The sequence below is a fragment of the Hippopotamus amphibius genome, chromosome 3 (assembly GCF_030028045.1).
Source record: "Hippopotamus amphibius kiboko isolate mHipAmp2 chromosome 3, mHipAmp2.hap2, whole genome shotgun sequence".
In the NCBI taxonomy this organism is placed as follows: Eukaryota; Metazoa; Chordata; class Mammalia; order Artiodactyla; family Hippopotamidae; genus Hippopotamus; species Hippopotamus amphibius.
The window spans coordinates 518,141-543,119 of record NC_080188.1 but is presented as its reverse complement, the minus strand read 5'-3'; the positions used below and the strand labels follow the sequence as shown (position 1 = coordinate 543,119).

At 36.4% G+C, this 24,979-nt stretch overlaps 1 protein-coding gene across 12 annotated transcripts in view; it reads left to right on the top strand.

Moving 5' to 3' along the window:
- LCORL (ligand dependent nuclear receptor corepressor like) overlaps positions 1-24,979 on the top strand; it is a 179,003-nt gene that overhangs the window by 50,659 nt on the left and 103,365 nt on the right. For 10 of the 12 annotated variants that reach the window (XM_057726706.1, XM_057726710.1, XM_057726699.1 and 7 more), the window contains exons 3-4: positions 10,418-10,497; positions 11,401-11,530. In XM_057726706.1, coding sequence (XP_057582689.1) covers positions 10,418-10,497; positions 11,401-11,530 — 210 coding nt within the window. Of the gene's footprint in view, positions 1-7,963; positions 8,029-10,417; positions 10,498-11,400; positions 11,531-13,011; positions 13,059-24,979 lie in introns of those variants that run through there. The other 2 variants (XM_057726712.1, XM_057726702.1) reach the window with 2 other exon arrangements.

Sequence of the window (24,979 nt, the reverse complement as noted above, 5' to 3'; positions counted from 1 at the left end):
TCTGTATCTGTGCAAGGATAAAGATAGCCATACATTTTGAAGGAAAGTTACAACAGTGCTATCAAAGTGTAGAGCTTTTGAAAAGGCATGTGGAAGCTGTCCATTATAGACATTCTTATCCTCTTTTTAAATAAGTGTGCTTCCTTTGTTATCATTGTTTACAGTGGTTTAATATTTAGATGTTTGGACTACCAAGTGTAGGTATTTCTTGTTATACACATCCGTATGCAGGAATCACATAGATGGGTGTGTGTTTTTAGATAAACCATTGGAAATCTGAACCCTTGTTATCCACTTTCTGAAACTCAGGAACCAGATGAATTGGTTAGCAAGGGATCCTGGTATATTACTCTAAATTATTTTTTATTATAGAGTTAAATTCATAGTATTTTTACTTTATAATACATTTAAGTTAAATAGACTGCATTGCCAATCTCCTACCGTTTCTGTGGAAAAATGTATTCTAAACTTCATAATGCTACCTTAAAAGTCAACTTTGGCACACAGTGTGTTTTTAATTTTAAGGCTTTTTATCATCTATATTAGTGTTTTGGGGAAGTTTGTATTTTAATTCTTGAAATCTATTGAGTCGCCTCCAGATTGAATGGTTTCAAAAGCTTTTGAGTGTTGCTAATTTTTAATTTGTTGAAAACAAAGCAAAAGTCCTAGCTTTCTGTCTTCTTTGATCTGTTCTCAGGACTTTTTGTCCTTTTGAGGAAAACAAATTTCTCTTTGGAGTAAAGTCTCCAAAGAAATTTTGAATGTCATGAATTTTTATGTACTCCCTGAAAAGTTCCCCATACTCTGTGCCTCTCTTCTACCAACCCAAAACTCACTTCTCTCACTGTCACATTACTCTTAGGCGGAAATTCACTCTTGTTTTCTGCTTTAGTCAGTTGTTTCTCATGTCTTATTGGGGAACTGATTTCATTCATAGGATCATCTGATTTACTTGCCCTAACTATGGATGTTTACAAAAATATGAAAAGAGTACAGTAGTCACGTGTAAAGTGGCTGGTAGAGCCTTATTGGTTTTTGTCTAGCTGTGTCCACATTTCAGAGAGGAATTATATGAGGTATGCAAGTGACTGCATGTTGGCAGCCAGACCCCACTCACTGACTGGTTTGAAAGGCCCATGAGCTAAGAATGGTTTTTATGGTTTTAAATAGTTGAAAACACAGACACCCCCAAAACACACCACCTGACATGGCCCTGCTCCTCAGAGTGAAAAGACTGAGCTCCATGCACCAGAACGCAGGCACCAGGCACCCCCTTCAGGAAGCCTACACAAGATACTGGGCCAGCCCCACCACCGGGCACAGAGAGCAGAAGCAAGAGGAACTATGACCCTGCAGCCTAGGGAAAGGAGACCTCAAATACTATAAATCAGACAAAACGAGTAAAAAGAGAACTATGTTACAGGCAAAGGAGCAAGATAAAAATCCACAAGACCAAATACATGAAGAAGAAATAGGCAAACTGATTGAAAAAGAATTCAGAGTAATGATAGTAAAGATGATCCAAAATCTCAGAAACAGAATAAATACAAGAAATGTTTAAATAGTTGAAAAAAAAAATCAAAAGAAGATTTAATATTTTGTAACATTTGAAAACTATATGAAGTTCAAATTGAATACCCAGTTAGTACAGTTTTATTGGAAACAGCCCCTCTCATTTGTTGACGTGTTGTCTGTGGCTAGTTTTGTACTTCAGCAGGAGCGTTGAATGGTTGTGACAGAGACCATATGTCCTGCGAAACCTAAAATATTTACTCTCTGACTGTTGTTTATATTCTGGTAAAGGTTTGCTAATCCCTGACTTATACCACTGACAAACATTTAGTATTTTTGGCTTAATATCCTTTTTTTTCGAACCGTTAACACTATGATGATGGAGCAAACAAAGCTACTTTTTAATCAGATTTATTGGATGACAGATTTTGAATGTTTATTTTGTGGTAGCAACTGCGATGAGCAATGAGGAAAGAAAAATGAACACGTAGGCTCTCTTTCCACTAGGAACGCATAGCCTAGTATTAACTAAAAAAATGAGTAGTTTTTTAACATGAATTAATGATTATTTATATTAAAACCAGAGAATCTAATACTATTTTATAGTCAGTTATGTAAGTTATATTAGCTTTTCTCAACGTGTACACAAAGACTTTTCCAAGTGTACAGGTATACTTCAGAAGTATTGCGGGTTCAGCTCCAGACCACTGCAATAAAGAGAATAACATGATAGAGTGAGTCACATGAATTCTTGGTTTCCCTGTGCATGTAAATTTTTGGCTTTCTACAGTTATTTTTACACTATACTGTAGTCTCTCAAGTATGCAAAAGCATTATGTCTAAAAAAAATGTACATACCTTAGTTAAAAAAGATTGTATGGCTAAAAGATGCTAACCATCACTTGAGCCTTTAGCATGTTGTAATTGTTTTGCTGGGGGAGGATCTTGCCTCAGTGTTTATGACTGCTGTCTCATCAGGGTGGGGTTGCTGAAGGTTAGGATGGCTGTGGTGATTTCTTAGAGTAAGACAGCAGTGAAGTGTGCCACGTTGATTGACTCTTCCTCTCACAAACCATTTGTAGCATTCAGTGCTATTTGATAGCATAGTACGCACCGTAGAACTTCTTTCAGAATTGGAGTCAGTCCTCTCCAAACCTGCCATTGGTGTATCAGCTACGGTTATGTGATATTCTAAACCCTTTGCTGTCATCTCAGCCATCTCCCAGCATCCTCACCAGGGGAGAGTCCATCTCAGGGAGCCACGGTCTCTGCTCATGTGTAAGGAGCAGCTTCTCGTCCTTTGACGTTTTATCATGAGTTTGTAACAGTTCAGTCACGTTTTCAGGCTCCACATCTAATTCCAGTTCTGTTGCTGTTTCCAGCACATTTGCAGCTACTTCCTCCCTGGAAATCCAGAACCCTTCAGAGTCATCCATGAGGGCTGGAATCAGCTGCTTCAAAACTCCTGTTTTAATGTTGATACGTTGACCTCCTCCCATGAATCATGAATGGTCTTCATGACATCTAGAATGGTGACTCCTTTCCAGAAGGTTTTCAGTTTACTTTGCCCGGATCCATCAGAGGAATCACTGTCTATGGCAACTATAACGTTATGAAATGTTTTTCTTAAATAATAAGACTTGAAAGTTGAAATGACTCTTGATCAATGGGCTGCAGAATGGATGTTGTATTAGCAGGCATGAGAACAGCATAAATCTTGTTGTCCGTCTCCATCAGAGCTCTTGGGTGATCACGTGCATTATTCATAAGCAGTCCATTCACATGTTGAAAGGATTTTTTTTTTTTTCTGAGCAGTAGGCCTCAACAGTGAGTTTAAAATACTCAGTAAACCATGTTGTCAACAGATGTGCTGTCATCCAGGCTTTGTTGTCCCATTTATAGAGCACTAATAGTGTGGGTTTGGGGTCCCTAGGATTTTTGGAGTGGTAAATGAGCATTGGCTTCAAGTTATCAGCTGCATTAGCCCTTAGCAAGAGAGTCAGCCTGTCCTTTGAAGCTTTGAAGCTAGGCATTGACTTCTCTTTAGCTATGAAAGCCCTAGATGGCATCTTCTTCCAATACGAGGCTGTTTTGTCTACATTTAGAATCTTGTTCAGTGTGGCCACCTTCGCTGATCATCTCAGCTGGACCTCCTGGACAACTTGCTGCGGCTTTACACCAGCGCTGTGCTTCCCCTGCACTTCTGTGTTACGGAGATGGCTTCCTTCCTTAAACCTCGTGAACCGATCTCTGCTAGCTTCAGACTTTTCTGCTGTAGCTTCTTCATCTCTCTCAGCCTTCACTGAATTGAAGAGAATTAGGGCCTTGCTCTGGATTGGGCTTTGGCTTAAGGGAATGTTGGGGCTGGCTATTCAGACCACTAAAACTTTCTTCATATCAACAATAAAACTGTCTGGTTTCTTATCATTCGTGTGTTCACTTTTAATTTCCTTTAAGAACTTTTCCTTTGCATTCACAACTTGGCTGTTTGGTGCAAGTGGCCTAGCTTTCAGCCTGTCTCAGCCTTTGATGTGCTTTCCTCAGTAAGCTTAATCATTTCTAGCTTTTGATTTAAAGCAAGAGACTTACTACTCGTCCTTTCACTTAAACTCCTAGAGGCCATTGTAAGGTTATTAATTGGCCTAATTTCAGTATTGTTGTGTTGCAGGGAATAGGGAGGCCCAACGAGGGAGAGAGATTGGGGACAGGCCAGTTGGTGGAGCAATCAGAACACACACACGAAGAATATACAATGGAAAAAAGACTGTCTCTCCAGCAAGTCGTATTGGCAAAGTTGGACAGCTGCATATAAATTAATGAAGTTAGAACACGTCCTCACACCATACACAGAAATAACCCCAGAAGTCTTAAATACTTAAATACAAGAAATGACATCATAAAACTCCTAGAAGAGAGCACAGGCAAAACATTTTCTGACACAAATCGTGTCCGTGTTTTCTTAGGTCAGTCTCCCAAGGCAACAGAAATAAAAGCAAAAATAAACAAGTGGGACCTAATAAGCTTTTGTACAGCAAAGGGAACCATAAGCAACATGAAGACAACCTACAGAATGGGAGAAAATATTTGCAAATGATGTGACCGACAAGGGCTTAATTTCCAAAATATACAAAGATCTCATACAGCTCAACAACAAAAAACCAAACAACCTAATTGAAAAATAGAAGACCTAAATAGACATTTCTCCAAAGAAGACATATAGATGGCCAACAGGCATGTGAAAAGATGCTCAGCATCACTAATTATGAGAGAAATACAAATCAAAACTATAATTATGTACCACTTCAGGACCGGTCAGAATGGCCGTCATTAAAAAGTCTACAAGTAACAAATGCTGGAGAGGGTATGGAGAAGAAGGAACCTTCTGCACTGTTGGTGGGAATGTAAGTTGGGTGCAGCCACTATGGAAAACAGTATGCAGCTTCCTCAAAAACTAAAAATAGAGTTGCCATATCACCCTGCAATCCTGCTGCTTGGCATACATCCAGACAGAACTATAATTCAAAAAGATACAGGCAGCCTTATGTTCATAGCAGCACTATTCACAATAGCCAAGACATGGAAGCAACCTGAATGTCCATCAACAGATGAATGGGTTAGATGTGGTACATATATACCCAATGGAATATTACTCAGCCATAAAAAAGAATGAAACAGTGTCATTTACAGCAGCATGGATGGACTTAGAGATTATCATACTAAGTGAAGTCAGAGACAAATACCATATGATATCACTTATATGTGGAATCTGAAATATGACACAAGTGAACTTACCTATGAAATAGAAACAGACACACAGACATAGAGAACAGACTTGTGGTTGCCAAGAGGGAGTGGGTGGGGGAGGGTTGGGTTGGGAGTTTGGGGTTAGCAGATGCAAACCACTATATATACAATGGATAAACAGCAAGGTCCTATTGTATAGCCCAGGGAACTATATTCAATATTTTAATGAGTGATAAAGATATCAGAAAAAAAAAAGATACATAAATAAAATCAGTATTAAGCCTTGAAGAAGAAAACAAGTATCTTAATGAAAGGATCTAAAAAAGAATATATATATGTATAACTGAATCACTTTGCTATACAGCAGAAAGTAACACAACATTGTAAATCAACTATACTTCAGAAAAAAAAAGAACAAATACAGAGCATGGACTGATTGTTTGCCATCTTATATCAGCACAATTCTTGGCACCCCAAAGCAATTATAATAGTAATGTCAAAGATGACTGATCACAGACCACCATAGCAAATGTAATGAAAAAGTTGGAAATGTGAGACTTAGCAAAATGTGTGACACAGACACAAAATGAATAAATGCTGTTGGAAAAAATGGCATTGATAGACTTGCTCAGCACAGTGTTGCTGCACACCTTCAATTTATAAAAAATGCAATATCTGCAAAGTGTAATAAAGCAAAGTGCAGTAAAACAATAAAAACTGCTTGTACGGATGTACCATAGTTTGCTTATCCATTCACCTATTTGAAAGGCCTCCTGGTCATTCCTAGGTTTGGCATTTATGAGTAAACCTGCTATAAAAGTGTGTGCAAGTTTATGTGTGGACATTCATTTTCAACTCATGGTTAGATACCTAGGAACACCACTGCTGGATCCTTTGGAAAGGAAAGACGGTTTAGCTTTGTAAGAAACAGACTATCTTCAAGAGCAGCTGTACTAATATATGTTCCCACCAGCAGTGAATTTAAGTTCCTTTCGTCCTACATCCTCACCAGCAGTTCATGTTGCCAGCGTTTTGGACGTCACCATTTTAGTAGGTGTGTGGTGGTATCTCATAGGAATTTGCATTTCTCTGATGGCATGGGATATTGAGCACTTTTTCACATGCTTATTTGCTGTCTCCGTATCTTCTTGGGTGAGGTGTCTGTTCAGACAGATTTTGGAGTCAAGAATGAGTTACCAAATATTTCCTCTGCTTCTGTTTTCTGGAAGAGATTACAGAGAAACCATTTGGGCCGATGCTTTCTGTTTTCGAAGGCTATTAATTATTGATATAATTTCTTTAATTGATAAATGTATATTGAGGTTATGTATTGTTTTGTACGTGAGATTTGGTAGCTTGTATCTTTCAAAAAATTTGTCCACTTTATCCAGATTAGTTAATGTTGTCAATAGTATTCTTTTGCTATTCTTTTAATGATCAGGATCATCTTTCATTTCTGGTTTTTTCTCTTTTTCTCCTTGGTTAGCCAGGGTAGAGGTTGATCATTTTATTGATCTTTAAAAAGTCAACTGCTCCTAATTTTTATTTATTTATTTATGGCTGTGTTTGTTTGTTTGTTTTTGGCTGTGTTGGGTCTTCGTTGCTGCCCACGGGCTTCCTCTAGTTTCAGCGAGCAGGGGCTACTCTTTGTTGCAGTGTGCTGGCTTCTCACTGCAGTGGCTTCTCTTGTTATGGAGCACGGGCTCTAGGTGTGTGGGCTTCAGTAGTTGTGGCGCACAGGCTTAGTTGCTCCATGACATGTGGGATCTTCCCAGACTAGGGCTTGAACCCATGTCCCCTGCTTTGGCAGGCAGATTCTTAACTACTGCGCCACCAGGGAAGTCCTGATCCTGGTTTTTTAAAAGGCATGGAATATAAACTGGAAGGATATATGGCAAAATGTTAATCATTATCTCTGGATGATGGGATTATCAATAGTTTTTCTTTTCTGCTTCATACTTCAGTATAGTTAATATGTAGTTTCATAATGAAAAGTTATTTTTAAATTATTTTGCCTACTGTTCAGTATCTTTTATTAAAATTAACATAGTTATAACCACTTTTTTATGACCTTAATGAAAAATCTAGTTTCAGCATTCTCCTTTTTCACTTTTCATTGAGCTTTAGATTTAGAAACTCCTGATTTATTTTCTATGGCTTGAGGGTCCTGAAGAGAAAAGCATTCAAAAGAAGTGTAATTAGTTAAAAGAAAATGAAAGTAACATCTACTGGACTTCTGTGTTTTGCGTATGTTCTTATTTAATTTTTACTACAACCTTAAGATGCAGTTATTATTATCCTCATTTTACAGATAAGGAAATTGAAGCTCAGAGAAAGTAACTTGCCTGTGGCTACATCTCTCAATAGTATGTAGAAAGACCATGGTTCAGAACAAGGCTCTCTAATTTCAAAGTCTGTTTTCTTTCCCAGGTAGATTAGGTGAATGATTGGAGCCAGACTTTGACCACAAGAATGTGTATACATGGTGGAAAGGTTGATTTTTATCATTCATTTACTATCAGTTTTTGTATGTGACGCAGCCTTTTTTATTAATAAGGCTAGGTGTATAAGGTACATAATTTGACCCTTTTTGAGCTTATACCTTCACGTATTAAAGTTTCAAAATGAGAGACAACTTATTTTAGAGATGAATATCTGATTCATTGTCAAATTTTGTTTGAGAGATAAAACGAATGTGTTCTGTTTTAGTGCTTATTTAATTTTTATGACCTGAAAGGACAACCTGGACAGAGGGAGAAGTCTGGCCTCCAGGTGATTTTTCAAAATCGCTTTTCCTATATATAAAAAATGTATACCACCATCATTTATTTGCACTGAAAATTAAAAGTTGCTATATAAAGGGTAATTACTAAATATTTTTAAGTAAATTCATAAATTTCTGAAGCCAGTAACATTTAATGGCATTTATGTAATCATTGTTTATTCCGTGCCATTCGTTTAACTATGTAGGTATTTATTTTAAATTTCCTTGAAGAACTCCCCTAAAATAAATAAATGAGGGTGATCTCAGCATGCCCAGTTTTATTTTACAACTGCTAATTGTCTTAATTAACCCAAAGTTGTTGTCCCTTGAGTCAACATATTCATCACTGAAACTTCATGAAACCTTTCAATGATTTTTCAAAAATACCTTTTCCAGACCTACCAGCTATTTTTCAAAATCTCCAACGCTGGATTCCTTTCATATTCCCTATTCATGAGGCCATAATTTTTAAAAGCAGTAAGATTTCCTTGATCTATCAAAATTATGAGTCAAGTTTTTGCTTCAGTACTGCTACATAACAAACGGCTGCAGAGTCTGTTTCATGCTCATGGGTGGCCTTATTCATTGGAGTCTGGGCTGTGGACAGGGATCACATCTCCTTAGGACTCCACGTTCCACACTGAAGGAATAATAGCTTCATGGGGCAGGTTCTTCTGATGTTGGATGGGGGAAGGTCAAGAGAATTGCAGGAATTTGCCATGCCTTTTAAAGCCTCTGCCAGAATGTATACTGTTGCTTCTTCTGTATTCATTTCATTGGTCAGAGAGCTGTACAGTCCTACATTCAAGAGTGTGAATCTGTGATTCTGTTGTAGTGACTGAGTGAAAGGTTGGAAGAAATTATGAACCTGCAGTTCTGGTTTTTTAATTTAGATTATATAAACCTTTTGATTTGTCAGGTTGTTTACAAAAAGTGAACAGTTTTCTTAAGCACATATTCAATTAAAATTGTCTTCTGCAAACTAACCTATATGTGTGATAGTACAGGATTTAAAAAATAATGACTAGTGACTTAACCTCTTAATAATCAGCCTTTGCATGATATTTTGTAGTTTAAAAAGTATTTTCATATTTTTAAAACTTAATCACAAATAAGTTAAGTGGTGGGATCCTTATTTTACAGATTTGGAAATTAAAACAAAACCTTTGTGGCTTGGTAAGGCTACAACTGGTAGGTTCCATTCCAGATTTTTGGAGACTTCAAATCCAATCATCTTTCCATTATTCCTTCTGGATCTTATGTTCCCATTCCCTACTTTTTCCAAGTTTAAATAAATAATAGGAATATTTATGGACCACTGCCAAAATCAAAGGAAGCTATCACTACCCTCTTTATATTCCAACAAATTACAGTATTGTCTCCTCTGACCTGTGTATCTGGATTAATGCAAAAGTATCCTCAGGGCTAACCCTAAGTAGCATTTATTCATTGTCCTTCCAGAAAGATGGGTTTATTTCCTTTGTAGTTTAGCAGAAAACATGTATTCAAGTTCACTATATGTTTCAGAAGTGTAAGAGAAATTACTGTGGTACACCAGTGCTTTTCAAATCAGTTCCAATATAGCTGCCTCAGATGATAATGGTTTTATGTATTTGAGGTTCTGTGATTCAATTTATTTGGGAAAAGAAATTGGAGGCAGTTTCTATTGCACAGAGTAAGTTTGGAAAATCACTATCTATACCAAGTATAGTTAGGGTGGCAGTATTATTATATCGTCATAAAATTGCTTCATTAGAAAATGTTTTCCACGAACTTTCTAATATATTACAATAGTTGGATTATAAGGAACATTCTTGTGAAAAAAATCCATGTATGGTATTGAATAATATAACTTGTTTACTTGCTTTTTGCTCTCTTGCAACAAAACCTTTAACAGTGTAATAAAAATCTGATCTGACTTTTTAGCAGTGGATTTCTACTTTTTTCTTGGAACAGCATTGCATTTTCTCAAGTCTGTGGGCTTTTCTGCTGCTTTATTCCATTTCTCTGTTTTATGTTGTATTTCATGATGTACAAAAATTTATTCCTTTATCCCCATATCTTCATGTTTGTTCTCATTTCTTTCATAGTGAAAATAAAAATTAATAGACAGTGATAAATTGGATCTTTCAGAAGGGTAGATGATACTTAAAACTCCGTTGTTGGAAAATTAATTTATAACCAACTCATTGTTCATGCTACTTTGTCCCATAATAGTGCAAAATTACTCTCCGTATTTCTTTTTGGATGTCATCAGTTTAATTTGGGGGGGGGGGGGCCTTTCCCCTTACTATTAGTAGTTAGCTTTTTTATATGAGCCATTGCTATGGAGAGTGGTCATTTTATTTGTTTTAATAAAGTTAGTGTATTTAATCTATATTTTTCCCTCTTTTGAAGACTGTGAACCAGAAGAGCTGACTGACTGGTCTATGGATGAAAAATGTTCATTTTGTAACCTACAGAGAGAAGCAGTCAGTGTAAGTTTTAGTGCTATGAAATTATTTCTAAACTAATTGCACAAGTGTAACACAATTTTTTCAACTTAATTTGTTCTGAAAATTTGTGACTTAGTGAAATTTAAATACTCGATTTTGGTAATGAGAAGAATATTTTAAAGTCTTATGTTAGAAGTCTAATATTTAGCTTAACTTGCAGGTGAAAATCCCAACATACTTATCTTTTTTGCTTATTTCACATCTCTTTCTTAAAGCTCCCTGACTCTTAAAGTTCAGTTTAGATCTGTTTGTGTTTAGGTAGATAAGGGTGAGCCTAATTTGGTCTGAGACCACCCTATAGTCTGATTTCTTAGGAGTCAGTGGTTGGAGAATAAATTAGTACTACTTTTTAGCCTTTTACTTTTTCATGAAGTCTTTTGGATGTTATAATTATCTCCTGTGAAATGATTAATTATTAGTTCCTACTGTAAACAGGGCATAAACTAGACAAGCAGCATCTTGTAAGATGGGAAGTCCTCATTCTTTATGTACTATTGTGAGAAGGGCTGAGAAGACATGGGAACTTGAGAACTTGAATCCATTTTGGTCAGATTCGTGGGTAAACATATCTGCTTTGTTCTTAAAACTCTCATTACTGGCATGCTGTAGATAGTGAACTCATTTAACAGTATATTTTATCTGTTCTTCCCTGCCCCCCACCCCCCCATCCCCCTGGACAATAGTTTTGCTAAGGAATGAGGCTGATATGGCCCTCTATCAAAAATAAATCTTTTTTCCTGACTCCTTTCCCAAATTGTATGCTCCGTATATAATTTATTTAACAGATAAACAAATGAACATTGAGAGTTTTTTTGACATTTTAAACGGAGTCCCATGTTTAAATAAAAAGTAGCTTTTTTGCATGCTGTTCTCTTCTGGTTTCAGGATTGTACACCACCTCTTGGTTCTTCACAGTCGACACCAACAGAGGAGCTGTCATCTCAGGGCCAGTCCAACACTGAACAGATTGAATGCCAAGCAGAAAATTACCTAAATGCACTCTTTCGAAAGAAAGGTAATATTGATATACTTTGTCATTTAAAATTTGCAATAGGGATCCAAAATGTTTGAATTTTTCTCACACACGTTTTTAATATGTCAGTCTCTACTCCTTTGTTGATTATTTCCTTCTTTATCCTTAGTTTTTCTTCATATTTTTAGGGACATTAGGATTTGAAATCACTGTAGAGCTAGCCTTCTATTAGGGTTTCCTTTTCGCCATTCTCTTCTCAAATCTCTCCCTGACTTTATTTTCTTAATCTACTACAGGCAAAAGAAATTTTATATGCTTTTGGTCTTCCTTATTTTGTTTCTGTTCTCAAGACTTCAGAAGTTCTTTCGTGTTCAATAAGTTATAGATATAAATATTGCAAAGCTGTTTTTAGAAACGTAAACGTTAAATCATTTATCAGCCAGATTGGTAGTATATTTGCTGGCTTGAGATGTCACTGTTTCTTTGATAGCTTGAATGTGCTTACTTGACATTACAATGTCAGTGTTCTTCTTTGTTTCCTGTCTTCTATCTAAACATTTAATCCAAATAAGGGTTGTTTCACTTGTTTCCTTGCTTGATACACACATACCAGGCAGAAGTTGTTTTTATATCTTAAGTTACTTGAGAAGAGTACAGAACTATAGACCCTTCCATTTTTTGTGCTTGCCCATTTCTGCAGTAGTAGACTGTCTTAATTTTTACCACATAGACCTTTGGAGTAAGTCATGGTGTAGGGGAGATGCAGGGTGGTGGTGGGAGGATCACCGTACCTGTCAGCTTCCCGAGAATGAGGAGGACATTACTGTATTTTCATCTGAGTATTGACAGTGCTTTTACTCCTCTTTTGAATTAGGTAACATCAGCTATTTTTCTGTTAAATAGGTAACTTTAGATTTTAATCTATAATGTTGAATATAGTCTTCACCTTTGAGAAAGGAGGCTTTTGTTTAGTCTTACTGTTATGAGTTCTTTTATGTGTTGAAATATGAAAATCCTCTGATTAGAAGAATCTTTAGTATATTAAAAGGCTAAAGTTAAGAACTGTATATTTTTTTAAGTGCAGGGGACTGAAAATCTTTTCCTGTGTGTTACTGAAGTACTTAGTATTGAGCAATTGGCATTGTCTTTAAAAAAGAAATTGTTTTTTTAAAATTTTCTATATGAACCAATATCAAAAATATTTTACATGCTTTCTTTAAGAATTTTATATTAATTTAGAAAATTTTATTCTGCTTGTGTATTTACGCTTACAAGAAGAACTATGTTATCAGATTTACATCATGAATAGAGCTGAAGGAAATGTATGCATTTACACACATGCATGCAGAAAGTTTCACTCACCTTAGGACTCATTACTCAGTCTCCTTCTCCTTTGAATAATTTGTAATGGTAAAGGTAGAAATTAATCAATAATAATACTATTTAATATTTGATAGTATGGAGTTAGCCTGTGCTCCATTGCCCTATTAAGAGTAATCAGTAAAAACTTGGTACTATTTCAGCTGATTCAAGCATCTGGGTCTCCAAGAGGTCTCCTACCAATGGTTGGGTGAGTGTTCATGGATATTTAGTGACCTCTCCATTTGGGGATTTTTTTGGTTTTCTTCAAGATCTTTGAAGGATCACAGAGTTTTTAAATGAAAGATTCTTACTAGAAGTGTTTTTGCTTTACTTCAGGTCTTCAGTATTTTTGTCTTTGTTAATTTCTTTATTTGTAGACCATCATCATTTTCCAGATTTAATTAAACATAAGGACTTTTTTACCTGTTTACTTGGGTTTGTTTCTGTTGTTTGTTTTTAATTTCTTTGAATGAAATCATTTTTGAGATTTCCAATATGGTCTGACCAGGATGAGGCTAGAAGATAGTAACAGTATCTTTTAAATGGTCTTAACTCCTTTGTGTACTTGTTTATTTATTTAGTAAGTTTTCAAACTCTGCTTTGAACTAAAAGGCAAAAAATGTATTTTTAAAGATAGGAAATAGTTCTGAGTCTTTGAAAGCAAATAAAATGCTAATAAAGCATCTTGGTAGTGAAACCTTTATTTGATTCCTGAAGATTTCTCAAACTCAGTTGTTTTTAGGAATTCTGGATATTAGTAACATTGGTGTTACTGATACTTCAACTCTGTTGCTAAGTTTGAGGAACATAAGCATGTGATCATCTTGCCAAAACAGAGAAATCTTTAGATAGCCTTTTTTAGCTTGTTTATTATCTGTCTTAACTATGGTTTTGCGGACGTTGATGATGTAAGCTGCTATTATTGAGAACTCACACTTGGGATAATTGTGATGGTTGATGTCATCAATTATGATTGAATGCTAAGCCCTTTTTGTGCCTTACCTCATTTAATCCCAAAACACTGTTAGGAGATAGGTACTCTCGTTATGATTTTAACAGACGGAAACAATGAGGCTCAGAGAATTTAAGTCTTGTGTTGTGAACATTTGAATCCTTGGAAAAATTTTAAAAAGGTCAACGATGTTGTGTGTGAGGAACGCTTAGATTCTAAGCGTTAAGTAGAAAAGCCTTCCTGTTCTCTGCTGCTCGGCAGCCCAGAGTTAGGATTGCTTTAAGGGACTTCAGCAGGAGAGGATCTGCGAGGCGCGCAGAGCATTCCGTGTTTCTTTCATGTGAACTGTGAACAGCTGTAGTGATTAGCTCCCTTATAGTATTTAACAGTTGGAGGAAGCTCATTACTTGATCTAAATACAGTTTGGACAATCCCTTATAATTAGGAGCCCGTCAAAAATACTCTTAGAGGATTGAATAAGGACAGTCAGGGGAGGGGGATATTTTAGTGCAGAGGTGAACTTTTAATTAGTTTTGTATATTCTTTACTTTAGAAATGTTTCAAAATTGAGTTCCTTCTAGAGGTTAAGCTAGACAGTTGTCTAGAGTGCTAGCGTAGAATGAAACCTCTGTGATAGTGGGGACTTTTTTTGGTGAATTGCAGAATCCTCAGTGTCTGGAATAGTGCTTGTCACACCTTAAATCTTCAATAAATATTTCTGAATGAATGAATGAGTACTAAGATAAACTGTCTAGGTATCTTCCAGTTTCTCTACATATTCAGTGGTATTAGTACATATTTGTTTTATTTGAAAAACAAAATTATTTAGCATGTATGTATAATATCTTCTACTTTGTGCTGAAGTTTATTACTGCGTATGGCTTGAATATCAGTCAGTTTATTTGTTTTGAAATGTGGATAAACATAGGCATATAGATATAAAATGCCTTTTCTGAAGTTATCCCTGTAGGATATGACCTAAATTACTTTGACTTTAGGCTTCGCATTCTGTGATCCCTTGAAGCAATGTAAATCACTGGCTTACAATTCAGGAAGCTATCTCATCTTTTATTTTAGTTAAAGAAAGCTACTTGACTAAATTGGACAGATAGTATGCACATTGTAGCTGAATGAATCATACTGCTTAGTATATAATAAAATAAAGCCTTCCTTCATCAATATATAATGTTTTTCCTACTTTATCTTCCCCCCCTCTACACACACACACATTTAGCATTCATGTAACTACTATCCTGACCTTTTCTTTTCAAAGACCTTCTTGATATATAGTTGAAAGCTTTTATTAACCAACCTTTTCCCCTTAAATTAATTGGTAGCCAGGTTTTATATAAAGATTTTCATGCCTTTTCTGAACACAGATCCTTTTCCTTTTTTAACTCTTAATTTTTAAGCTTTATAATGCATGAAATAAATATTAATACTGCTCATTAATTAATTGGATTATGACTGATCCTAAAACATTTGCTTTCTTAGAAACAGGAGTGTTATCTTTTAGATTGCTTTTCTCTAAATGCAGGTATCTTTGAATGACTATGTATATTTAACCTGATTCATTCAGGCCCTAAGTGTTTCTTATACAAATGTGCCTTTTCTGATACCATGTGGTCGTACTTTCTCTTTATATGTGGGCTGCCTTTTTGGAACTCTCAGGGAACTGTATGTGAGTGTCATAAAATAATCCACATACCATTACGAGCCACAATCCCGAAATGTTCCTGAAAAGGTTTTTCTTATTTTGCCATATAGATAGAGGATATGAATGAAATTCTAAGAACACACTTAAAATTATAACTGGATTTAAGATTTTAGGCATTTCTGTTAAAATCACCTTTCTGCCTGCAACACCATCCACAGCAGGAATTAAAGGCCGGCTCTCGGGTCATTCATTCATCATCACTTGGATTCTTATTTCCTTTTGTCTTTTTTAATCTCTACTTGGACCTAGTCATTTATACTTTTGTAAGCATCCAGATCTTTTCCACTGTGTCCTTTGGAACTAGTGATCTTTCATCAGCAGTCCCCTATATCCTCAGTCTTTTCTCTTCATGTTCCCTTTACTTTACTGCTTTAAGTGAAACCTATATATTCATAAAAGATGCTTTTGTAGACCTTTCCCTTGCTGGATGTTTTTAATTCCTTGCTTTATGTAATCGGGGGGTGATGAAATTGACAAGCAACTTCTGAGATCTTTATAGCTGCTTTCCAGTCATTTATTTGCTGACCTCACTCAAAAGCCTGAGCTTATTTGAAGTATCTAAGTATTGCATCCATATTATCATGTTGCACGCCTCTGCCAGCTTTTTCACTTTCTTCATCCCATCTCAGTTCTTGGTGACTTCACATTCTTTGTAGATGATACATTCAACGTTCTGGCCTCTCAGTTCCTTGACCTCTTCATTTCCAGTGATCTTTTCCTTCATTTCACTGCAGCCGCTTTTCCTGTGATCATCCCGAGACCTTTGCCACCTCCCAAATATAATTTCAGCCACCCCTGTTTCTGACTACCATTTCATTTCACTAGTCATCCCAATACATTTTTTTAAATTCCTTGCAAGCCCGCTCTGGTTGACCATACCACTTCTCACTGTTCGTCTCATGACTTCACGTCTTTCCTTACTCAGCTCAGATATTGTGCTTGATCACTATAATCATCTTTCTATAAAATCTTAACTCCCTGTTTCTCTTTTCCTTTGTTATATGTGCTTGTCAAGTAAGACACAGAGCCTTATCTGTGTTTTAAGCCTGTTCCCCATATCTTACACACATGCCCTGGAACAGCTGAACTAGACTAAAGTAAAACACCCAATTATGTTGACTTTCTAAGTCTCACCTAGTCCATGTCCTCTGTTACAGGTGGTATTTTATATCCCTCTCCTCAACCGTCACAACTAAAAATCACACTTCCTTTTTGTAGCACAGTCACCTTCTAACGTATTGTATAATCTACACGTCCTGCACTTACTGTTCGCTGTCTTCTCCCTTTTGCGAGGGTATAAGCGCCGTGAAGAGCTGGATCTTTGTGTTTTTGCCTACTGAGATATCTCAAGCGTCTGACACATAGCAGATATTTATTTTCTGTACTTTTATCACCTTCACTTCTCAACTCCCTTTTCTTTTCAACCCACAATTAGACTTTCTTTCCTGATACTCCATTGAAATTGTTTTATCAATTTCAGTGGTAATTCCATCTTGTACTATTCAGAAGAAAGTTATCAGTTCTCACCTTATTGAGCTTTTCAGCATCATTTGATAGGGCTGATCTCTTCCTTAATTCTGCTTTCTAGGAAATTATATTCTTTTAATTTTTTCCCCCTATCTTGCAAATTCCTTCTTTCACATGCTCCTTGCTGATTTTTGTCTTTTTTACCTTTAAATATTGAAGAGCCCAGAGGTTAGTCCTCAGTTGTCTTTTCTTCTCAATGTGCCCTCTCTTACTTGATGGCATCGTTTCATCCAGTGGGTTTAATTTCAATGAGTGTGTCGATGACACCTGAATGTTATAGGATTGTATGTAATCCTTATCTTTTCTCTAGCTTTATTCTCTTATATCTGTCTACTTGGTATTCTTCACTGAATATTCAGTAAACATCTCAGAATGACCTGTATAAAACAGAACACTTGATTTTACTCTCCTCAAATTGTCCTCTGCCCCAGCGTTTCCTGTCTTAGTAAAATGTATCACTCTTGACCCCAGTTGGTCAGCCCCCCAAACTAGGAGCTTTTCCTGATTCCTCAGTATCCTCTATACCCTCATTCAACCTGTCTTCAACTCCCATTGGTTCTACCTTCAAACCATGTCCACTGCTACCACCCTAATCCAAGGCACTTCAATTCTGGCATATACTACTTAAAGTGCCTCCTAACTGGTGTGTCTGCTTCTACTTTTCTCTTCCCTACCAATTCATTTTTTCTACACAGAAGGCAAAGTGATATTTCTGAAGCCTAAACCAGGACATTATTCCTCTGCCCAAAAGCTTCCAATGGCTTTGCATGTCACTTAGAGTAAAATCTATCAAAGACTTGATCTACATGGCCTACTTCTGCCTCCTCTTTAGCCACATCTCTTATAGTTCATTCTTTTGCAGACTCTGACTTTTTGCTTTTCCTCAAACATGCTAAGCTTATCCCCATCTGTCACCTCTGTCTGGAATCCTTGTCTGTACCAGAGCATTGCACTCCTTCGTGTTGCCAAACGTTACCCTTGGCCCTGAGCACTCATTGGCACAACCACCCTATTTCTGATCATTCTTTCAGTCAGTCTCTTCCCCATCATTCTGCTTTTTGTTTGTTTGTTTCCCTGACTCCTCTTTTAATATGTTTGTTATCTACCACTTCTAGAATATAAGAACAATAAGACAGTGATTTCGTCTCTTTTGCTATATTCCCAGCACCTAGAATTATACCTGGTACAGTTAAAACCCAGTAACTTAATTGAGAGCATCTCGAAAAGGAGTATTTTAAAGATCAACAGTAATTAATTACTGTTGTGTAAAAGAATGAACAATAAGAGATGTGGCTAAAGAGGAGGCAGAAGTAGGCCATGTAGATCAAGTCTTTGATAGATTTTACTCTAAGTGACATGCAAAGCCATTGGAAGCTTTTGGGCAGAGGAATAACGTCCTGGTTTAGGCTTCAGAAATATCACTTTGCCTTCTGTGTAGAAAAAATGAATTGGTAGGGAAGAGAAAAGTAGAAGCAGACACACCAGTTAGGAGGCGCTTTAAGTAGTATATGCCAGAGTTGAAGTGCCTTGGATTAGGGTGGTAGCAGTGGACATGGTTTACTTTAAAATTGTGATTATCTATCAAGTTTTTTAAAAATGTGACTTACAGCTGTACTCTGCTAGCTCGCTTGGCAAAGTCTTTAATGAGTCCTTGCATGTAACATGAAAGTTTCAATGTTCTAAGACATTCTAGGAATCAGCCCAAACAATGAAAATATAAGTGATTCGAAATTCCTTTCAGAAATGTTTGGTCATTGAATTATTCTTTCAGTGGTTTTACACAACCCTGATAACCTTTTGAGGACACAACTTAAATGTTAGGGATGCACTGGTTCTTCCATTTATCTTTATATAGTTCTTTAAAAGTTGTCTACTTATTTCTTTGCATGTTCTAATTCAGCTGAGAAAATGTAGTCTGTTAGGTGAGAGGGAAGACCTAATTCTCAGAAGAGATATAATTCTATTTGGGACCCTATTTTCTGAATTACCATCTGTCCCTGGGTAATATTTCTTCCCTATGCTCTGCTCTAATGTGGCAGGTAGTGAAATTAGCCTGCATCTAAATGAACATAGTAATCTATATATGCTATTCAAAATAATCAGAGTACTGAATTAGAAAAAATTATGTGGAAGTAATAGTTTTTTGAATAGAGTTTTGGTCAAAGACATAAGTCAAAAATACAGAAGATACTCTTCAACATGTAATATGTATTTGCTGCTCAAGTTATGTGTAACTATGCATTTTAAGGATAAAGTGAGAACACTACGTACATGCGTGTGTGTGGTGGAATGATATGGCTCAGCCGCTGCACAGATTTTAGGGTTCCGAGCAGCACCGTGGGTCGTGGGTCAGGAGTGTTGGCAAGCAGCCAAGCAAGTGCAGGAGAAACCTGCTCAAAAGATCATGAAAAAGCAGTTTCCTGCTTTCAGTTGCTGGTTATTCAGGTGTCTTAAAGTTTTGCTGTATGAAATACTGTGTTTCTAAGATGAGGGTTTTGTTTGTTTGTTTGCTTTTATGAGAACTGATGTTTACATATTTCATTCAGTCCTCCTGCCACAAGTTGTGTGTGTTTGTTCCATGCTGTGAAAACAGGGGTTTGTTTGTTTTTTAACTTCTTGGAAAGCCTGCATTTCTTAGAGGTCTGCTTTTCTCTGATTTTTGCTTTTCAAATTTTGTCTCTCAAGTTTCAATTTCTTCATGTTAATTTAAAATTTTTTAGATTAAACTACAACATTTGCTAGTTTGTATGCTTTTGAAAGGGTGGTTATCTCTGTTATTAGATACCTAAAAACAGCAGGTTGTTAGATGACTTTAGATTAAAAACTACTATGACAATTCTTTTTGCTTAGTTTCTTTTTAAGATGTACTTTTGAAGCATACATATATAAAATTTTCATTGTCGTAAATAATACGTCTAAAACGAATCCAGGGTTCTTAAAAATGTTTCCTCTTGATATTTTAGCTTTAAGACTTTAAACGTGATTGTAGTCTGCCTGCAAATTTAAGACAGCCCAATGTACTGGATTGGGTGGTATTAGAATCCGAAGATCAGGATCTTTTAAGGAAATTAGCTAAAGACTGAAATAGTTCATGTGTTCTGAACTGAAACAAAAAGGGAGAGGAGGGGTATGTTACTAGTCAACTATTTTTGTTTTGTTTTGTTTTTTTCCCAGATAGTTTTCTTCATATACTGCAGTCTTATGGACGATAAACTCTAGTGTAAAAGACCCCTGAATCATAAGCCAGCCACTGAATCAATCTACCACCTCAATTTTTTAATAAAAGGTTGAAGTTTTGTCTTGCCATAATTTTGAATCTGATATTTTCAGTTTCTTAACTCTCACATAAAGATCTTTTTTTAATGCAGTTTTTGTAGAAATAGCACTTTGTTAAATATGCTCTAACACATGAACTTTCCTCTCTATCTCATCTAACATGCTGTTGTTATAATTCTGTGTTGAATAATCTTATTTTCTGTGGCACTTTGGAACCTCAGTGGCTGATTAATTTTTTCTGAATTTCTCTTACTAAGATATAAGAAGTCTAGGATTCTAGCAGAGTGTTTGATCAAATGCTGTACTTGTGAAATGTGATAAATTAGTTTCGTTAATTACCATCTCACCATTTTTAATTTACATGTAATTATGAACTGTGAGTTACAGTTTACTATTTGCTGTTGGCTAGTTGTCCATTACATTCACAGCCTGCTCAGACTGTTCTATTGTTTAGAACTAATTGGTTTGTTATTACTAAGTAGCAATCATCCCCACCTTTCTCCTTATGGATGTATATTTGTGTGTGTGTCTGTTTTCGCCTTTAAAGTGTTTTTGTTTGTTTGTTTGTTTGTTTTTAAAGCTCTTTATTGGAATATAATTGCTTTACACTCTTGTGCCAATTTTTGAGGTACACCAAAGTGAATCAGCTGTATTTATACATATATCACCATATCCCCTCCCTCCCGTGACTCCCTCCCGCTCTCCCTGTCCTGGCCCTCTAAGTCATCACCCATCATCGAGTTGATCTCCCTTTGTTATACAGCAACTTCCCACTAGCTATCTATTTTACATTTGGTAGTGTAAATATGTCACTGCTACTCTTTCACTTTGTCCCAGCTTTCCCTTTGCCCGCCCCCCCCCCCACACACACACGCTGTGTCCTCAAGTCCGTTCTCTACATCTGCATCTTTATTCTTGCCCTGTCACTGGGTTCATCAGAACATTTTTGTTTTAGATTCCATATATATGAGTTAGCACACGGTATTTGTTTTTCTCTTTCTGGCTTACTTCGCTCTATATGACAGACTCTAGGTCTATCCACCTCATTACAAATAACTCAATTTCCTTCTATCTTATGGCTGAGTAATATTCCATTGTATGTATGTGCCACATCTTCTTTATCCATTCATCTGTTGATGGGCATTTAGGTTGCTTCCATGTCCTGACTATTGTAAATAGTGCTGCAGTGAACGTTGTGGTACAGATTTCTTTTTGGATTATGGTTTTCTCTGGGTATATGCCCAGTAGTGGGATTACTGGATCATATGGTAGTTCCATTTTTAGTTTTATAAGGAACCTCCAAACTGTTTTCCATAGTGGCTATACCAACTTACATTCCCACCAACAGTGCAGAAGAGTTCCCTTTTCTCCACACCCTCTCCAGCATTTATTGTTGCTAGATTTTTGGAGGATGGCCATTCTGACCAGTGTAAGGTGATACCTCATTGTGGCTTTGACTTGTATTTCTCTAATGGTTAGTGATGTTGAGCATCTTTTCATGTGTTTGTTGGCCATCTGTATGTCTTCTTTGGAGAAATGTCTATTTAGGTCTTCTGCCCATTTGTGGATTGGGTTATTTGCTTTTTTGGTAATAAGCTGCATGAGCTGCTTGTATATTTTGGAGGTTAATCCTTTGTCCGTTGTTTTGTTGGCAGCTGTTTTTTCCCATTCTGAGGGCTGTCTTCTAGTCTTGTTTATGGTTTCTTTTGCTCTGCAAATGTTTTAAGTTTCATGAGGTCCCACTTGCTTATTCTTTATTTTATTTCCATTATTCTAGGTGGAGGTTCAAAAGGAATTTTGCTTTGGTTTATGTCATAGAGTGTTCTGCCTATGTTTTCCTCTAGGAGTTTTATAGTGTCTGGCCTTACATTTAGGTCTTTATTCCATTTTGAGTTTATTTTTGTGTATGGTGTTAGGAAGTGTTCTGATTTCATTCTTTTACATGTTGCTGTCCAATTTCCCCAGCAATGCTTATTGAAGAGGCTGTCTTTTTTCCACTGTATATTCTTGCCACCTTTGTCGAAGGTAAGGTGTCCATATGTGCGTGGGTTTTTCTTTGGGCTCTCTGTTGTGTTCCATTGATCTATATTTCTGTTTTGGTGCCAGTACCATACTGTCTTGATCATTGTAGGCTTGTAGTATAGTTTGAAGTCAGGGAGCCTGATTCCTCCAGCTCCGTCTTTCCTTCTCAAGATTGCTTTGGCTATTCGGGGTCTTTTGCTTTTCCATACACATCGTAAGATTTCTTGTTCTAGTTCTGTGAAAAATGCCATTGGTAATTTGATAGGGATTGCGATGAATCTGTAAATTGCTTTGGGTAGTACAGTCATTTTCACAAGGTTAATTCTTCCAGTCCAAGAACGTGGTATGGCCCTCCATCTGTTTGTATTGTCTTTGATTTCTTTCATCAGTGTCTTACAGTTTTCTGCGTTACAGGTCTTTTGCCTCCTTAGGCAGGTTTATTCCTAGGTATTTTATTCTTTTTGTTGCAATGGTGAATGGGAGAGTTTCCTTCATTTCTCTTTCTGCTCTTCCGTTGTTAGTGTATAGGAATGCAAGAGATTTCTGTGCATTGATTTTATATCCTGCTACTTTACTAAATTCATTGATTAGTGCTAGCAGTTTTCTGGCAGAATCTTTAGAGTTTTCTGTGTATAATATCATGTCATCTGCAAAGAGTGATAGTTTTACTTCTTCTTTTCCAATTTGTATTCCTTTTATTTCATTTTCTTCTCTGATTGCTGTGGCTAAAACTTCCAAAACTATGTTGAATAATAATGGTGAGAGTGGACACCCTTGTCTTGTTCCTGTTCTTAGAGGGAATTCTTTTAGTTTTTCCCCATTTAGAACGATGTTGGCTTTTGGTTTGTCATATCTGGCTTTTATTATGTTGAGGTAATTTCCCTCTATGCCCATTTTCTGGAGAGTTTTTATCATAAATGGATGTTGAACTTTGTCAAAAGCTTTTTCCGCATCTATTGATATAATCATATGGTTTTTATCCTTCAATTTGTTGATACGATGTTTCACGTTGATTGATTTGCGTATACTGAAGAATCCTTGCATCCCAGGGATAAACCCCACTTGATCATGGTGTATGATCTTTTTAATGTGCTGTTGGATTCTGTTTGCTAGTGTTTTGTTGAGGATTTTTGTGTCTATATTCATCAGTGATATTGGTCTGTAATGTTCTTTTTTTGTGACATCTTTGCCTGGTTTTGGTATCAGGGTGATGGTGGCCTCGTAGAATGAGTTTGGGAGTGTTCCTCCTTCTGCTATATTTTGGAAGAATTTGAGGCTAGGTGTTAGCTCTTCTCAGAAGGTTTGAGAGAATTGACCTGTGAATCCATCTGGCCCTGGGCTTTTGTTAGGAGATTTTTAATCACAGTCTCAATTTCAGTGCTTGTGATTGGTCTGTTCATATTTTCTATTTCTCCCTGGTTCAGTCTTGGAAGATTGTGCTTTTCTAAGAATGTATCCATTTCTTCCAGGTTATCCAATTTATTGGCACATAGTTGCTTGTAGTAGTCTCTCATGATCTTTTGTATTTCTGTGGTGTCGTTTGCCACTGATCCTTTTTCATTTCTAATTCTGTTGATCTGCACCTTCTCCCTTTCTTTCCTGATGAGTCTGGCTAATGGTTTATCAATTTTGTTTATCTTCTCAAAGAAACAGCTTTTGGTTTCATTGATCTTTGCTATTGTTTCCTTCTTTCCTTTTTCATTTATTTCTGATCTGACCTTTATGATTTCTTTCATTCTGCTCACTTTGGGGTTTTTTAATTTTTCTTTCTCTAATTGTTTTAGTGTCAGGTTGGGCTCTTTATTTGAGATTTTTCGTGTTTCTTAAGGTAGGACTGTATTGCTATGAACTTCCCTCTTAGAACTGCTTTTGCTGCATCCCATAGGTTTTGGGTTGTTGTGTTTTCATTGTCATTTGTTTCTAGATATTTTTTGATTCCCTCTTTGATTTCTGCAGTGACTTCTTGGTTGTTTAATAGCATATTATTTAGCCTCCATGTGTTAGTGTTTTTTGAAGGTTTTTTTCAGGTAATTGATATGTAGTCTTATGGCGCTGTGGTCAGAGAAGATGCTTGATACGATTTCAGTTTTCTTGAGGCTTGATTTATGCCCCAAGATGTGGTCTATCCTGGAGAATGTTCCGTGTGCACTTGTGAAGAAAGTGTATTCTGTCGTTTTTGGATAGAATGTCCTATTAACATCAATTACATCAAGGTGGTCGAATGTGTCATTTAGAGCTTGTGTGTCCTTATTTATTTTCTGTTTGGATGATCTGTCCATTGGTGTAAGTGGGGTGTTAAAGCCTCCTACTATTATTGTGTTACTGTCGATTTCCCCTTTTATGGCTGTTAGCATTTGTCCATAAGGCAAATTGAGTATTGAGGTGCTCCTATGTTGGGTGCATAGATATTTATAATTGTTATATCCTCTTTTTGGATTGATCCCTTGATCATTGTGTAGTGTCCTTCCTTGTCTCTTGTAATAGTTTTTGCTGTAAGGTCTAATTTGTCTGATATGAGTATTGCTACTCTGGCTTTCTTTTGACTTCCATTTGCATGGAATATCTTGGAATATCTTTTTCCATCCCCTTACTTTCAGTCTGTATGTGTCCTTTGGTCTGAAGTGGGTTTCTATTA